The sequence below is a fragment of the Rhinatrema bivittatum genome, chromosome 15 (genome assembly GCF_901001135.1).
Source record: "Rhinatrema bivittatum chromosome 15, aRhiBiv1.1, whole genome shotgun sequence".
NCBI lineage: Eukaryota > Metazoa > Chordata > Amphibia > Gymnophiona > Rhinatrematidae > Rhinatrema > Rhinatrema bivittatum.
The window spans coordinates 77,082,455-77,100,701 of record NC_042629.1 but is presented as its reverse complement, the minus strand read 5'-3'; the positions used below and the strand labels follow the sequence as shown (position 1 = coordinate 77,100,701).

Below are 18,247 nucleotides of genomic sequence, written 5' to 3'. Positions count from 1 at the left end.
AAAGATGGAGGACCTTGAAAACAGGTCCCATAGATCCTATGCTTCAGGGGAGTGCATTAACTTCCTGAATACACCAACTGCCACACCACAGTAACCAGTATATGCTCCACTTTACTGGAAACAAAGGAAGGCAAGTCAGAAGATACAATGATTACATTGGATAGAGCGTATAAATCTCTAGGCAACCCAAAGGACAACATTCCTAGAGATATAGTGGCATGCTTCTACAACGCCACCATCAAAGAGAAAGTCGCCCAGATAGCCAGAAAAATGGGCCAAGTGGACTGGCAGGGACAGAAGGTGAGGGTCTTCCAGGACCTGGCAGGGACTTCCGCGTCATCAATATCCTAAGAAAATCAGACATTAAATACCAATGGCTATTTCCATTTGGATTACAATTCACCTCGCAAGGCAAGACCATCAAGGTACAAACAGCAGCAGAGGCCAGCAAATCCCTGAAAGAACTGGGAATCAGCGCCCCGAGAGAACCACAGGGGAATTCCACCAAGATGCAGCCAAACCAGATGGCAGAGAGTTCTGGGGACAAACAGCTGCCTACAGAGACACGTGAACAACCCCCCACCACTGGGAATAGTGAATGGGTGACTGAGCAGATAGTGGTAACTGTAAAACACCTGGAACATTGTTCTCTCTTCATCCTATCTGACATACCTGATAATGATTATATTATTTCTGGCGTCTGTCAACTCACTGGGCTAGCGGCCTGCAGGTTGGTGGGTGTGTGAGCTTTTTATATATGCGACACTTTAAACTTTGAGTTGGAGCGGAGGAGTAGGCTCCTTTGCCTGGATGAAATCATTCCTCCGAAGGGAGGAAAGGCTCTACGTGGAGCATGGGTACAAGAGAGGAGGGATGAGGGATGAGGGCCTATACACGGTTATGGGAAGGCCAAGAATCGAAGAGGTCTGGGGTACCACCTCTCCCACCTCACCGGTGTTTCACTCCCCATTTAAGCTCAGAGATCCCTGGAAGAGGGAGGCTGAGAGAGAGAGTAGGTCTTAACATGGCAGGACTAAAAATAATACCACTGAATGTGAAAGGCCTAAATACAGTGAGAAAATGTAAGTTACTTTTTAAAGAAGCTGAGTCTAAGAATGCAAATATTTTCTGCCAAGAAACCCACCTCAAGGCGAGACATCTTTCGCTAATGCACTCCAGAAAATATTCAACACAATATTACTCCGCAGCCACTAAGGAGTGCAAATATGGGGGAGTAGGTATACTATTTGCCAGCAATTTAATAGCTGACGTCAAAGCTACTATCAGAGACATACACGTGAGATTCCTGATCCTAAAGGTACTAATACACGGTGAATTATTCACACTGATCAACCTATACGCCTCAAACTTGGAACAGGGAAACGTTTTAGACTCCTTATCCTCCACATTGTCGGGCTGAGCAGAAGGGCATATTATAATGGGAGGTGATTTCAACTTGACATGATACCCCTTTCTCGACAATTCAGCAGGGGGGCATGGCACTTCAAAGATGAAAGTCCTTATAGATGAAAGTCCTTATAGATATCTGGGGTCTAGTAGATGCATGGCGATTAAGAAATCCCACAGCAAGGGACTACACCTTCTATTCACAACCCCACAAATCCTACTCCAGAATAGTCTATTTAATAGATAAAGGCATGATGGGCAAGAAACAAGACATAGGCATTGGAAATATAACCTTGTCCGATCACGTCCCCATATGGGTAGAACTGATGATAGGCAGGGAACCACTTAGATGATCCTTCTGGAGACTCAACGAAAACCTAGTTACTGATAAGTCATTCACTGAAAGCCTATTAGACATAGAGGATTACCTTACTTAACAACGAGACAGGGGAAATCAGTCCCACAGTGCTATGGGAAGGACTAAAAGCGGTTATCAGGGGAAAATTGATAGCTAGGGCCACACACCTTAAACTAGAAAAAAGAAAAGACCAGAATGCAGCTACTGACACACATTGGGAAATTGGAAATCAAACACAAAAGATCAGGAGACAACTTCACTCTCTCTTCTCAAAGAGACAAGATGAGAATTGAGAGATCTGGACTTAGCAGACTTAGTCATTCAATTAAAGAGTAAAAAACAAAAATTCTTTGAATTTGGTAATAAAGCCAGCAGACTGTTAGCTAGGCGACTTAAAAAACAAAAAACAATGCCTGCAAAATCAGATTCTTAAAATCAAGAGAAGGGAACTTCCTATATGATAGTACTCAAATATCTAACAGATTCACCCAATTGTACGCAGAACCTTCATAAAAGAGGAAGATAGAGCGCTATATTTTGGATATCTCTCTACCATATCTTTCTGAGGAGGCAAGGAAATGCCAGAATGCCAAGATAGGTAGTAAATGGAATTACAGAACTTAAAATCAGGAAAGCCCCAGGACTAGATGGGTACCCAGCTAGATTCTATCAATGTTCAACTACTTGAAGGAGGGAGGCAAATTGCCTCAAATTCCAATGTAGCCGGCATCACTTTCAGGTCGATCCAGTAAAGTGTGCTCCGTCGGAGCGCACTGTCACCCTGCTCTGGACGCGTGTTTTCCCTTACCCCTTATTCAGTAAGGGGAGGAAAACACGCGGCCCACCCGCGGCACCTAATAGCGCCCTCAACATGCAAATGCATGTTGATGGCCCTATTAGGTATGCCCGAGCGATCCAGTAAGTAAAATGTGCAGCCAAGCCGCACATTTTACTCTAAGAAATTAGCGCCGCCCAAAGGTCGGCGCTAATTTCTTCCGGCGCCAGGGAAGTGCACAGAAAAGCAGTAAAAACTGCTTTTCTGTGCACCCTCCGACTTAATATCATAGCGATATTAAGTCGGAGGTCCCCAAAAGTAAAAAAAAGTAAAAAAAAAATATAAAAAAAAATTTTGAATTCGGCCCGCGGCTGTTGGGCCGAAAACCGGACGCTCAATTTTGCCGGCGTCCGGTTTCCGAGCCCGTGGCTGTCAGCGGGCTCGAGAACCGACGCCGGCAAAATTGAGCGTCGGCTGTCAAACCCGCTGACAGCCACCGCTCCTGACAAAAAGGAGGCGCTAGGGACGCGCTAGTGTCCCTAGCGCCTCCTTTTCCTCGTTTGCACCGCGTCACCTCATTTAAATACTGGATCGCTCGCACCGGCGAAGGGCCGGTGCGTGCGCTGGGAGAGCGGGCGTTCGTCCGCTCTCCCACGGACTTTACTGGATCGACCTGTTTGATAGCAAAAGGAGAATGGTTACCCCACACTGTGTGGGTCCTATAGACCTATTTCATTCATCAATACTGACCTCAACATACTAGCTAAAATTCTAGCAGAGTGCCTAAATTTAGTAATCCCTAATCTTTTCCATGGAGACCAGTCGGGATTCATACCAGGAAGATTGGGTGCAGACAATGTTCACAGAGTTCTAAACACCATGTGGTGGGTATATAAAGCGAAAATACCAGCAGTCTTGCTGAGGATCGATGCATAAAAAGCGTTCGACAGAGTGCCCTGGGCTTATCTATTCCAGGTCCTCCACAAGTTTGGTCTGAGACCACACTTCTTAACTTGGGTGAAGGCCTTATACCATCACCCAAAAGCTAGCATCCATGTCAACGGGGGATTCTCTGATTTCTTTGCGGTTAGCTCTCACTAGAAACCTTTGCTGCACAAATTAGAGCCAATGACGAGATTGGGGACCTCACAGGCTCACATTCATACAAGATGGCCCTATTCGCAGATGACCTGTTATTCACAATCACAGACCCAGCAAGATCCCTTCCCCTTTTACTAAAGGAGCTGTGGAGGTATCAGGCTTTAAAGTAAATGAAGAAAAGTCCAAAATTTTAAATCTAACCCTGGGGATAGAGGAAGCATCGTATATTGTCCAAGCTATGCTTTAAATGGGCAGGCCATAATATAAAATACCTAGGGATAAGACTGGGATCAGACTTGAGTAAGTTATTCAACATTAACTATGGGCCTCTCATAAGGCAAGTCACTGTGGACCTGGAGAAATAGGAATGGCTACAGTTAACCTGGTTGGGCAGGATACATACTGTCAAGATGAATATTCTACCCAGATTCTGTTTTCTTTTCCAGACACTCCCTATAAATATACATCCCAAAACCTTAAAGGTCTGGCAGAGGAAGCTTTTCTGCTTCATCTGAAAACGAAGGCCATCTAGAGTAGCAAGTGTGGTCCCCTTCTGCCCTAAATGACAGGGGGGATTAGGCGTACCTGATCTGGCCCATTACTATGCCACATCTCAATTAAGAGCTGTAATTTCCTAGCATGGAAAATCTACCCATAAATTATGGACTGTGATGGAACAGCACTTTATAGGCACTACTCCCCCATAGAGGCACTAGTCTGGTCGACAGACATCCCCTTAAATCTCTCGCAAAAACTATCCCCATCCACTCAAGCCACATTCACAACTTGGTCAGAACACATGAAACTATTGATTGGAGAACAGACCTTATGGCCCACTTATCGTTCCTTCCCACCTGGCATGGAAAGGAGCCACCATTGCTTTCTGGAGGGGAGTAGGATGGGATGGGAAATCCACACTCCTCTGACAAGGCGTCTTAGCTATACCCCCTAGAAGAAAGAGATAGGTTTGCCTATACTCAACGCTCATTCTTAAGGTCAAGGAGAATTCTACAAATGCTCCAAAGGAGTAAATCCATATTTGAGATAATCTGCTCTAAAGCACATAACATGACTAAAATGATATCTAAATTATATAAACTCCTGATCGATGAGGCGACGTCAAAACTACGACACATGCTCTCTTGGGAAAGAGACATGAATATGGAGCTAGATTTATCGGACTGGGACCTTTGCTATAAAATGACGGGGAAAAACCCGATCTCATCAGGAGCCATCAAGAATGGCTATAAACTGCTATTCCGATGGTATCTCACCCCGCACAAGCTATGCAAGCTGTTCCCGGGCCTTGATGGGCAATGCTGACGTCACTGTGGGAAGGTGGGACACCTCTTCCGAATATGGTGGGAATGCATCAAAGCAGAAGATTACTGGGACATGGTCTTAACTTTCGTTTTAGAAGTCACAGGGTGTAAGATTGACTGCTTCTGCTATCCATAGATATATGGACACTAGATGAGAGGGCGGTGTAAACCTGAGAAAGGCCACAATAAAACCAGATATGTATAGAGTAACCGCTGAAATTCGAGAAGACATGGATACCATACATTAAATGGCAAAAGACCCAGACACTAAGGTCTTTCGAGTCTAACCCCATTTGATTTAAAACTCAACACCCCTATAGGCACCTCATGGGGGGGGGGGGGGTTTACCACAAAGATAGGACACAGAAGGATAAATAAAACACAATTTGTACACAAGACTTCATTTTTCTTGAATTGTCACACCTATGTTTATTACAAACTAATGTTTGCTACAATAATGTAACTGATTTCTTCAGTATGGTACCAGCACAGTAACTGATGTAATCTGGAAAGGAGAAATGACTGCCGTGTGAGACTGTAATCTTCTCATTGTGTAATAAACACGTAAAACAAAAATATGACCTGTGTGTTCCTAAAACCTGTTCCTGCATCAGGAATAAAGGTTGAGAGAAAAGGTGGTGCTAGCTGGTCCCCTTTCTAGCTCCTGCTTTAGCCTGGCTGAGTTCAGAGGTGGACTCGCGCCCTGAGCCAGCCTGGAGAGCGTCTTGTAGCAGAAGCCTGCACGTTCCTGTGTGGCCGGGCTCCAGTCAACAGCGCAAGCTCTACAAGTCCAGTATTTGAAAGCAAACAAAAATAATTACTCTCTGCTGTGTCAAATGTAATTTGAGAAAGCTCAGCTCTTCTCTGAGGAAAATTGAATTTAGTTTTCTACGTAGCTGCTCTGATTGACCGCCATGGTTTTCTTTACAGTTAGATAAGAACATGTGTGTGGTTTTAATAGCCAGAAGTTCTCCTCAGGAGGGATTGAATGAGTCTCTCCTGCCATGGTCACTCTACCATCCAGGCAGCACTTAACCAAGCATTTCACTTTGATTAGTTACTGAGCGTTGCTGTAATTCAATGTCCCCCATCTAAGAGCAGTTGTTGCTGGCTCATGTGAGACATGGGTGGCTTAGATTCCCTGGGCAGATCTTCCGCTCCTTGAGCTGGCTGGGATGGGGGATGCTGTGGAGGTAGCACTCAGAGCCCCGGGGCAGTGCACGTACCGCAGTCTGTGGCTGCATCACCCTAGCTTATGAGCTGACAGGACTCCTGGCCTCGTTGCTTCCTGGCCCAAGAGAAGCAGGATGAAAGTGGCAATTAAATGGAGAGGATGTTTCTTACCCTGCAGTATTCCGGACGGGTGGATATTGCTGTCCTAGCACTTCTTGCCTTCCTTATCCTACTGCGGTCCTTCCCTGCCATCTTCTGCTGCTCTTGGTCAGGGAAGGGTGCATCCTGGGTCCTGTAAGCAGGTTATTCTAGCACGCTCTCGATGTATGTGAGGCTAATACTTTGTGCTCTGCGTCCTGCTCATTGCTTCTATGCGTTTGTCTAGCTTTTCAGAGCTCTGCTGCCTTCATGAGGTCGTTACAGAATTCACTCGGGAGGATGTTGCCTGAACATACAAGTAAATTACAGGTTGGATTTACAGCATCAGTGTTTGTAAAATGGAAAGTTGAGATGACATAAGGAAACACATATTGATCCTATAATCCAACCTGCAATTTACCTGCATATTCAAGCCACAGCATCTCTAGCTCATTTTGCACTGACCTAATCAAGGGAGCAGAGCTCTGAAGAGATACAGATAGATTACATGAGTCCAGTCAAAAGGCACCGCCCTTCAGTTTGTTCATTGACCTTTTCTTCTATGTATTCATGTCATATGGCAACCACACTATTTTATCTCGTAGCCTGCAGGCCATGAGGTACCCAGGATGCAGCGCCCCAAAAATCAACCTTATTGGTGCCAGAAGCTGATAGTGACTGGGTCCTAGGAAGCCTGATGTGAGCTGTTTAAGTTATGATGGGGAGGGTGGGAGATGCACTGCGTACTGGGCTTGTAAATTCATCTGCCAGGGTGGTAGGGAAGCACTGAGGTAACCTGCAATAAATGATGGGTACAGCCCAAAACAGCAGTAATGTGGCAGCACACACTGACCGTGGTTAAAATCCGCTTGTAGAAGATCCTGGCGTGGTTGCACGTTTTGGACAACAACCGCAGTAATTTTGGTGAGTGTATGCACTATTGCGAACTTGGAAATGAGATATGGAAGCAGCGCTGGATTTAGGTGCAAGCTACGGCGTGGGGCCTCTCAATCTTAAACTCGGCATACCTTAGGGCCTCAGGGAGCGAGACGAGGCGTGACGTGGCGCTACCTGTAAGGCGGTGGAAGCCAGCACTGAGGCAGGTTTTGGCAGTGCAGATGGGGGCCAGAGTATGTGGTGTTGGTTTACGAATAGGTTCGTGCACGCATCTACCCAAGCTGGTAAAAATAAAATAATAAAATCCAGAGGAAGAATCTCAACTGGGCAGGCTGTGACTGGACTAATTGGTTATCATTTACGGTGTTACTGTGCCTTACAAGAAGTACAGATTGCAGCCGGAGCCCGGCCCCTAGCTCTGTGTGGGCAAGATCCTTGCAGTGCTGCTGGAGGACGTGCTGCCAGCAGGGTTTGAGTTCAGGCAGCTCCTCTGTACTTTGTTACTGCTTAAGCACAAATCAGGATTCCTTTCACTTTGTAATCAGTCTCTTCTCTTTTTCTCTTTTAAAGACTGTGTGTACATTGAGAGTCGACGACCCAACACGCCATACTTCATCTGTAGCATACAGGACTTCAAACTGGTAAGCAGCATCTTTGTTACTGGGTGTTTGAGAGATGGGACTGTTGTTTGTTAACCCCTCGCTTTCTGCGGATCCCGTTATACTGGGCATGAGGGCAGCAGTGCCGTTTGCTAGGATCCTATTAAGCTTTTTCTTTTCAGAGTCTTATTGAAGTGAGTAGAGGAGAACTGCAAGGTGCTAAGTGGGCACCCATCCTTGTATGTGTAATCTGTACAATGCCCACTGTGGCCTGGTTTTGCACCCTGATGGATAAAATTGGTGACACCTATAATACCCCTTTCAGTAAAGGCTGCTTCTCTTTGCTGTGAAATTGTATTGAGCTGCATCTAATTCCTAAACCTGCTGCATGCTAGTCAGTAGCTTTGCATAATTTAGGCTGTATAAATCCATCTTTCATATCTTATTGCACTCTGTGTCTCTTGAAACTGAATGGGCAGGCAGGTGTGTGCTGCACGAGGTAAAGTCATTTGGGAGTATCCTTTTGAGCTCAGGAGCAGTTCAGCATCACTTCCTTCCATGTTCTACTGAAGGCAGCAGGCAATCAGCCATCACTTCTGCTTTTGTAGTCAGGGAGACTTTCTTGCATGGCTGCATATGAGCACCTGGGAAACGGCTAGTCTGAGCAAATATTATCTGAGGGGTGCTTACATGGTTCAGGTCACAGCACTGTGCTGTAGAGATTTTGTGCCATGCAGGGTTAGTCTGGCATATGTCTCCAACAGTGGCAGATCCCAAATAGTACTTCCATGCCATGTTGCTCACTACCATGAATAAGCACTGGTTTTTCCATGGCTGCATATGGACTTTACTTCAGGAAGTTGTCCAACTCTTTTTTAAACCCCTCTATGCTAGTCGTCTGAATCATATCCTCTGACAATGATTTCTACACTTTGAGTGAAAAAAAGTACTTTTTCAAATAAACTACTGCTTTATGGAGCAATTGGTTCAGGAACAGACGAGAGAGGGAGCAATTTTAGTTGTAATTCTCGGTGGAGTGCAGGATTTGGTGAGAGAGGTAATGGTGGTGGGGCCGCTTGGCAGTAGTGCTCATAACATGATCAAGTTTGAACTGACTGGAAGGGAGGCAGTAAGTAAATCCATGGCTCTATCACTAAACTTTCAAAGGCGAAACTTTGATAAAATGAGGAAAATAGTTAAACAAAACAAAACAAAAAAACAAACCTGAAAGGTGCAACTACAAAGGTAGAGTATGCAACATATATAAACATTGTTAAAAAAAAATACCATTTTAGAAACGCAGTCCAGATGTATTCCACACATTAAGAAAGGTGGAAGGAAGGCCAAACGATTGCCAGCATGGTTAAAAGGAGACGGTGAAAGAGGCTATTTTAGACAAAAGATCTTCCTTCAAAAATTGGTAGAAGGATGCACCAGAAGAAAATAGGAAAAAGTATAAGCATTGGCAAGTTAAATGTAACAGATTGATAAGACAGGCTAAGAGAGAATTTGAAAAACAGCTGGCCACAGAAGCAATAATTCATAATAAAAACTTTTTAAAATATATCCAAAGCAGAAAGCCTGCGAGGGAGTTTGTTGGGCTGAGGGGTTAAAGAAGCATTTAGGCAAGATAAGCCCATTGCAGAAAGACTAAATGAATTATTTGCTTCTGTGTTTACTAATGAGGATGTTGGGGAGATACCATTTCTGGAGATGGTTTTCAGGGGTGATGAGTCAGATGAACTGAACCCAAATCATTGTGAACCTGGAAGATCTGGTAGGCCAGACTGACAAACTGAAGAGTAGTAAATCACCTGGACCAGATGGTATGCATCCCAGGGTTCTGAAAGAACTAAAAAATGAAATTTCAGATCTATCAGTTAAAATTTGTAACCTATCAATAAAACTGTCCTTTGTACCTGAAGACTCTCAGGTGGCCAATGTAACCCCAATATTTAAAAAAGGCTTCAGGGTTGAACTGGGAAACTATAGACCGGTAAGCTTGAATTCAGTGCCAGGAAAAACTGTGAAAACTAATTTCAAGATCAAAAATCGTAGAGCATATAAAAAGATGTTTTAATGGGACACAGCGAGCATGGATTTACCCAAGGGAAGTCTTGCCTCAAAAATGTCCTACATTTTATTTGAAGGGGTGAATAAACACGTGGATAAAGGTGAACCGGTAGATGTAGTGTATTTGAATTTTCAGAAGGCGTTTCACAAAATCCTGCATGAGAGGCTTCTAAGAAAATTTAAAAGTCATGGGATAGGAGGCGATGTCCTTTCATGGATTACAAACTGGTTAAAAGACAGGAAACAGAGAGTAGGATGAAATGGTCAATTTTCTCAGTGGAAAAGGGTAAACAGTGGAGTGCCTCAGGGATCTGTACTTGGACCGGTGCTTTTCAATATATATATAAATGATCTGGAAAGGAATACGAGTGAGGTTATCAAATTTGCGGATGATACAAAATTATTCAGAGTAGTTAAATCACAAGCGGACTGTGATACATTACAGGAGGACCTTGTGAGACTGGAAGATTGGGCATCCAAATGGCAGATGAAATTTAATGTGGATAAGTGCAAGGTGATGCATATAGGGAAAAATAACCCTTGCTGTAGATACACAATGTTAGGTTCCATATTAAGAGTTCCCACCCCGGAAAAAGATCTGGGCATCAAGGTTGATATTACTTTGAAATTATCGGCTCAGTGTGCTGTGGTGGTCAAAAAAACAAACAGAATGTTAGAAATTATTAGGAAGGGAATGGAAAATAAAATAGATATCATAATGCCTCTGTATTGCTCCATGGTGAGACTGCACCTTGACTACTGTGTGTAATTCTGTTTGCCACATCTCAAAAAAAGATATAGTTGCACTTTAGAAAGTACAAAGAAGGGCAACCAAAATTATAACGGGCAAGGAACGGCTCCTCTATGGGGAACGACTAAAGATTTTAGGGCTGTTCATCTTAGAGAAGAGATAGCTGAGGGGGATATAATAGACATTTACAAAATCATGAAAGGACTTGAACAGGTAAATGTGAAAGAGTTATTTATTTTTTCGGATAATACAAGGACTAGGGGGCAACTCCATGAAGTTAGCAAGTAGCACATTTAAAACAAATCTGAGAGAATTCTTTTTCACTCTATGCACAATTAAGCTCTGTAATTCAATGCCAGAGGACGTGGTTAAGGCAGTTAGTGTTAGCTGGGTTTAAAAACTGTTTGGATAAGTTCCTGGAGAAGACCATAAACTGCTATTAATCAATAGGGAATAGCTATTGCTTGTTGCCTGGGGAAGGACAATTTCCAGTTAACAAGAAAATGGAGGGGGGTGAAGTAGACAAAACTCCTTTTACAGAAGAGAATGTATGGGAAGAGCTAGGAAAGCTGAAAGTGGACAAGGCCATGTGGCCTGATGAGGTTCATCCCAGGATACTGAGGGAGCTCAGAGATGTGCTGGTGGGACCGCTGTGTGACCTGTCCAATAGATCCCTGGGAACGGGAAAGTACCACAAGATTGGAGACGTGCGATGGTGGTGATCCTGCTTCACAAGAGCGGGAGCAGAGAGGAGATTGGAAACCACAGGCCGGTTAGCCTCACCTCGGTGGTGGGAAAATTTAATGGAAATTCTGCTGAAGGATAGGATAGTGACCTATCTACAGGCAGGAGGATTGCTTGTCCCGAAGCAGCATGGATTCATCAGGGGAAGGTCTTGTCAGAGACATCTGATTGACATTTTTGATTGGGTAACTAAGGAATTGGATCGAGGAACAGCATTCAATGTGATCTACTTGGATTTCAGCAAAGCTTTTGATACGGTCCCGCATAGGAGGCTCGTGAATAAAATGAGAAGCTTGGGAGTGAGCGCCAAGGTGGTGACGTGGGATTACAAATTGGTTGATGGATAGAAGACAATGTGTGATGGTAAATGGAACCTGCTCTGAGGAGAGAACGGTGTTAAGTGGAGTACCACAGGGATTGGTGTTGGTACCGGTTCTGTTCAATATCTTTGTGAGTGATGTCGCGGAAGGGATAGAAGGTAAAGTTTGACTATTTGTGGATGATACTAAGATCTACAACTCAGTGGACTTGGAAGGGGTAGAGAGAATGAGACGTGATTTAAGGAAGCTTGAACAATGGTTGAAGATTTGGCAAATGGGATTCAATGCCAAGAAGTGCAGGGTCCTGCATCTGGGGTGCGGTGATGGGGGGTGAAAGACTGATGTGCACGGACCCAGAGAGGGACCTTGGGGTGATAGTGTCCGATGATCTGAAGACGGTGAAGCAATGTGACAAGGAGATAGCTAAAGCCAGAAGAATGCAGGGCTGCAAGGAGAGAGGAATAACCAGCGGAAAGAGGAGGTGATAATCCCCTTGTACAGGGCCGTGGTGAGGCCTCACCTGGATACTGGGTTCAGTTCTGGAGACCGCATCTCAAAAAGGGACAGAGGCAGGATGGAGGCAGCCCAGAGAAGGGCGACCAAATTGGTGTGGGGTCTCCATCCAATGACTTATGAGGAGAGGCTGAAGGACCTGAATATGTATAACCCTGGAGGAGGGGAGGTGCAGGGGAGATGATACAGACCTTCAGAGACCTGAAAGGTTTGAATGATGCTCAATCGACAAACCTTCTCCGTTGGAAAGAAATCAGTAGAACTAAGGATCACGAAATGAAACTCCAGGGAGGACGACTCAGAACCAACGTCAGGAAATATTTCTTCATGGAGAGGGTGGTGGATGCCTGCAATGCCCTTCTGAAGGAGGAGGTGAAAACAAAAACAGTGAAAGATTTCAAAGGGGCATGGGATAAACACTGTGGATCTCTTAAGGTTAGAGGATGGAAATGAGGAAAAGTGCATGGGGGTAACTTGCTGGTGTGGTGGTTACTACCCTTAACAAATAAACCTTCATACTGTTGATGCAACTCCAGCATTGCTCTCTGCTTCACAGCCAGAGGTAACGGGGAATTGGACTCAGACAGTAACCAACAAGGGCCCTGACTTTGGTTTGGGAAACTAAGGATGGGGGTGACCTGAATGGCGCAGCAGATGCCACCATAGGATTGCTGGGCAGATTGGATGGACCGTTGGTCTTTTTCTGCCATCATTTTCTGTTTTGTATGTGTCTGTAATAGCATGGGATTTATTTAACGTTTGGGTTCTTGTGCCTTGCTTGGAGACAGGATACTGGGCTTGATGGACCCAGTATGGCATATCTTATGTTCTTATGTAAATTTGTCTTAAAACTGCTAACATGGAAGAGTTTTGAGACACGTCTCCTACTTCTAGTATTTATTTGAAGAGAAACTACTGGTTCTTAGCGTAATCTTTATCTCCTGGGCCCTGCATCTGCTGCCAGGGTGGTTCGCTTAGGTTGATTTTTTGGATATTGTTTTTTATGCTAGATAAGTGAAAGTTGTGGTTTATAAATAGGAGTTGACACGTCCCCTGCTACGGGAAGATCTGGGCTCCAGGCAGACTCTGCACTGGTTGCTCTTTGCAGGCTTCCTTCAGACGGGAGATCAGAGGGCAGAATGACTTGCTTTCTGTAAGAATATTTCCATGTGTGGGAGACCGCAGCACATAAGAACTGGTGCTGCCATATTGTAAATGAAAATTTCATGTTGAACATTTGATTAAAATGCATATAATTTAGCCTATGTAGGCAGGGCCTGAATCCTATGCTCCAGTCCAGTCCATTCAGTGCTCTGGTTCTGGGTGGACTTGCTGTGCTTTCCCCATGTTAAACTGTTTGCTGCTCCTTGTTGGTTCTCCAGGCTGAATGCAGAGCAGGCTCTGGTGCCTGACGCTTTTCTCTCTCCGGGTTTTGCTTCTTTGAGTTCCTTTCCTAGATTCTAGGAGCCAGTTTACCCGTGCTGTGTCCATGCCTGGCCCCTTTATCCTAGACGTGAGTGCTGCTGCATTTCAGCTTCCTACGCCTGCAGGATTCTGCTCTTGTGGGCAGAGCTTCCTGCCGTGTTAAAGTAATTGCTTAGGGCATTCACAGCAATAAAATCTGATGCTTCTGTTGTCAGGATTGGTCTAGTAGAGCTCATCTGTAAATCAATGGCAGACGTCGTATAGCAGCTTCAGCTCTGCTTTCAAGGCCTTGATATTCTCACTGGAACTTGTGTGTGCTATTTCTGGTGAGGTACTCTGTGTTAGTAATTCTGAGGCAATAAACTCTGTGCATGCCTGGCCCCTTCCTGTTTTCCATTCTGTAGCATGCAGAGAGGTCTAATTCCCATTGCAGTCTGCTCAGGGGTTTGGATGCTCCGGAGAGGATTTGACTGCCGAGCACATTCAGGCCACTCATACTTCCTGGGTGAAATCCAGGGTGGGAGGTAGCAGAGGAGGCAGCACTTCATTCTGTTTTACCCTGTGGCTTTGAGTCCTGGTGAGCACTTTTCCCTACTGAGGCTCCCAAACACTAAAGCAGCAGGTAATGCATGAGCTCTTGAAACCAATTTCTCCATTGCAAAAGCAGAAGAAAACACTTTAAGGCCTTTGATGCAGCGTTTCCTGCAGCGTTTCCTGCACCTTGCTCAGAGCTGTAACATTCAGTTTTAGGTTATGCTTGGATGCAGCGTTTCCCGCACCTTGCTCGGAGCTGTAACATTCAGTTTTAGGTTATGCTTGGATGCAGCGTTTCCCGCACCTTGCTCGGAGCTGTAACAGCGTTTCCCGCACCTTGCTCGGAGCTGTAACAGCGTTTCCCGCACCTTGCTCGGAGCTGTAACATTCAGTTTTAGGTTATGCTTGGATGCAGCGTTTCCCGCACCTTGCTCGGAGCTGTAACATTCAGTTTTAGGTTATGCTTGGATGCAGCGTTTCCCGCACCTTGCTCGGAGCTGTAACATTCAGTTTTAGTTTATGCTTGGATGCAGCGTTTCCCGCACCTTGCTCGGAGCTGTAACATTCAGTTTTAGGTTATGCTTGGATGCAGCGTTTCCCGCACCTTGCTCGGAGCTGTAACAGCGTTTCCCGCACCTTGCTCGGAGCTGTAACATTCAGTTTTAGGTTATGCTTGGATGCAGCGTTTCCCGCACCTTGCTCGGAGCTGTAACAGCGTTTCCCGCACCTTGCTCGGAGCTGTAACATTCAGTTTTAGGTTATGCTTGGATGCAGCGTTTCCCGCACCTTGCTCGGAGCTGTAACATTCAGTTTTAGGTTATGCTTGGATGCAGCGTTTCCCGCACCTTGCTCGGAGCTGTAACATTCAGTTTTAGGTTATGCTTGGATGCAGCGTTTCCCGCACCTTGCTCGGAGCTGTAACATTCAGTTTTAGGTTATGCTTGGATGCAGCGTTTCCCGCACCTTGCTCGGAGCTGTAACATTCAGTTTTAGGTTATGCTTGGATGCAGCGTTTCCCGCACCTTGCTGGGAGCTGTAACATTCAGTTTTAGGTTATGCTTGGATGCAGCGTTTCCCGCACCTTGCTGGGAGCTGTAACATTCAGTTTTAGTTTATGCTTGGATGCAGCGTTTCCCGCACCTTGCTCGGAGCTGCTTGGATGCAGCGTTTCCCGAACCTTGCTGGGAGCTGTAACATTCAGTTTTAGGTTATGCTTGGATGCAGCGTTTCCCGCACCTTGCTCGGAGCTGCTTGGATGCAGCGTTTCCCGCACCTTGCTCGGAGCTGTAACATTCAGTTTTAGGTTATGCTTGGATGCAGCGTTTCCCGCACCTTGCTCGGAGCTGTAACATTCAGTTTTAGGTTATGCTTGGATGCAGCGTTTCCTGCACCTTGCGCAGAGCTGTAACAGCGTTTCCCGCACCTTGCTCGGAGCTGTAACATTCAGTTTTAGGTTATGCTTGGATGCAGTGTTTCCCGCACCTTGCTCGGAGCTGTAACATTCAGTTTTAGGTTATGCTTGGATGCAGCGTTTCCCGCACCTTGCTCGGAGCTGTAACATTCAGTTTTAGGTTATGCTTGGATGCAGCGTTTCCCGCACCTTGATCGGAGCTGTAACATTCAGTTTTAGGTTATGCTTGGATGCAGCGTTTCCCGCACCTTGCTCGGAGCTGTAACATTCAGTTTTAGGTTATGCTTGGATGCAGCGTTTCCCGCACCTTGCTCGGAGCTGTAACATTCAGTTTTAGGTTATGCTTGGATGCAGCGTTTCCCGCACCTTGCTCTGAGCTGTAACATTCAGTTTTAGTTTATGCTTGGATGCAGCGTTTCCCGCACCTTGCTCGGAGCTGTAACATTCAGTTTTAGGTTATGCTTGGATGCAGCGTTTCCCGCACCTTGCTCGGAGCTGTAACATTCAGTTTTAGGTTATGCTTGGATGCAGCGTTTCCCGCACCTTGCTCGGAGCTGTAACATTCAGTTTTAGGTTATGCTTGGATGCAGCGTTTCCCGCACCTTGCTCGGAGCTGTAACATTCAGTTTTAGGTTATGCTTGGATGCAGCGTTTCCCGCACCTTGCTCGGAGCTGTAACATTCAGTTTTAGGTTATGCTTGGATGCAGCGTTTCCCGCACCTTGCTCGGAGCTGTAACATTCAGTTTTAGGTTATGCTTGGATGCAGCGTTTCCTGCACCTTGCTCGGAGCTGTAACATTCAGTTTTAGGTTATGCTTGGATGCAGCGTTTCCCGCATCTTGCTCGGAGCTGCTTGGATGCAGCGTTTCCCGAACCTTGCTGGGAGCTGTAACATTCAGTTTTAGGTTATGCTTGGATGCAGCGTTTCCCGCACCTTGCTCGGAGCTGTAACATTCAGTTTTAGATTATGCTCGGATGCAGCGTTTCCCGCATCTTGCTCGGAGCTGCTTGGATGCAGCGTTTCCCGCATCTTGCTCGGAGCTGTAACATTCAGTTTTAGATTATGCTTGGATGCAGCGTTTCCCGCATCTTGCTCGGAGCTGCTTGGATGCAGCGTTTCCCGCACCTTGCTCGGAGCTGTAACATTCAGTTTTAGGTTATGCTTGGATGCAGCGTTTCCCGCACCTTGCTCGGAGCTGCTTGGATGCAGCGTTTCCCGCACCTTGCTCGGAGCTGTAACATTCAGTTTTAGGTTATGCTTGGATGCAGCGTTTCCCGCACCTTGCTCGGAGCTGTAACATTCAGTTTTAGGTTATGCTTGGATGCAGCGTTTCCCGCACCTTGCTCGGAGCTGTAACATTTCAGTTTTAGGTTATGCTTGGATGCAGCGTTTCCCGCACCTTGCTCGGAGCTGCTTGGATGCAGCGTTTCCCGCACCTTGCTCGGAGCTGCTTGGATGCAGCGTTTCCCGCACCTTGCTCGGAGCTGTAACATTCAGTTTTAGGTTATGCTTGGATGCAGCGTTTCCTGCACCTTGCGCAGAGCTGTAACAGCGTTTCCCGCACCTTGCTCGGAGCTGTAACATTCAGTTTTAGGTTATGCTTGGATGCAGCGTTTCCCGCACCTTGCTCGGAGCTGTAACATTCAGTTTTAGGTTATGCTTGGATGCAGCGTTTCCCGCACCTTGCTCGGAGCTGTAACATTCAGTTTTAGGTTATGCTTGGATGCAGCGTTTCCCGCACCTTGCTCGGAGCTGTAACATTCAGTTTTAGGTTATGCTTGGATGCAGCGTTTCCCGCACCTTGCTCGGAGCTGTAACATTCAGTTTTAGGTTATGCTTGGATGCAGCGTTTCCGCACCTTGCTCGGAGCTGTAACATTCAGTTTTAGGTTATGCTTGGATGCAGCGTTTCCCGCACCTTGCTCGGAGCTGCTTGGATGCAGCGTTTCCCGCACCTTGCTCGGAGCTGCTTGGATGCAGCGTTTCCCGCACCTTGCTCGGAGCTGTAACATTCAGTTTTAGGTTATGCTGTGCTGACTTGACCTTTGAACTGCTGGGGCTGCTCTTGCAACTTTTATTGGATGCAGTAATGAGGACGTGAGCAGGACACGGGTTTTTGCATTTCCATGTTCGGTATGATTACAGCTTTTCCTTCTATGGCTTTTCTCTTCAGTTTCTTCTCTAAAGTGAGATTTTATCATGTGCACTTTAGTTTACCAGCAAAATGTATCCGGTGAGGAGGGACAAGGACCTGAGTGGCTGTGAAAAGTTGTTGCCTAGTTAGAATGGAGATGGGATGTAGTGGAGAGTGTCTGTGATTCCTTTAGCCACATCCGTGGCCTCTCTTAATGGCAAGCTGTTCATGGGAGCAGAGCGTGGCAGAGGAGGGTCCCCTCCCCTCTCTCCAGGGCAGGCTGCTTGTTAGCATGGCCTGTAATCCCTGCTCCAGCTCCTATAGATGGGGATTGAAGGAAGGGCGACAGGATGCAGCTGCCTCCAGTAGGACACCCGCTCCGGATGCTTGAGGGCCGTGATTGACTAAGCTGGTATCCAAAATGCGGGAAAGGATGGCGCTCCTGAGCTTCAGAGGTGCTCGAGCAGCTATTTATTTAGTAAAGTTTCTAACGCTTCATGGCGGTTTACACATTTACATACAAATATGAAATAAGATAAAACAGCAAGACAAATTACATAGTGGACCACTTA

At 45.9% G+C, this 18,247-nt stretch overlaps 1 protein-coding gene across 1 annotated transcript in view; it reads left to right on the top strand.

Moving 5' to 3' along the window:
• The window catches only part of RERE (arginine-glutamic acid dipeptide repeats), a 296,711-nt gene that overhangs the window by 154,704 nt on the left and 123,760 nt on the right, over positions 1 to 18,247 (top strand). The window contains 1 exon segment of the mRNA XM_029579229.1: positions 7,742 to 7,812. Coding sequence (XP_029435089.1) covers positions 7,742 to 7,812 — 71 coding nt within the window.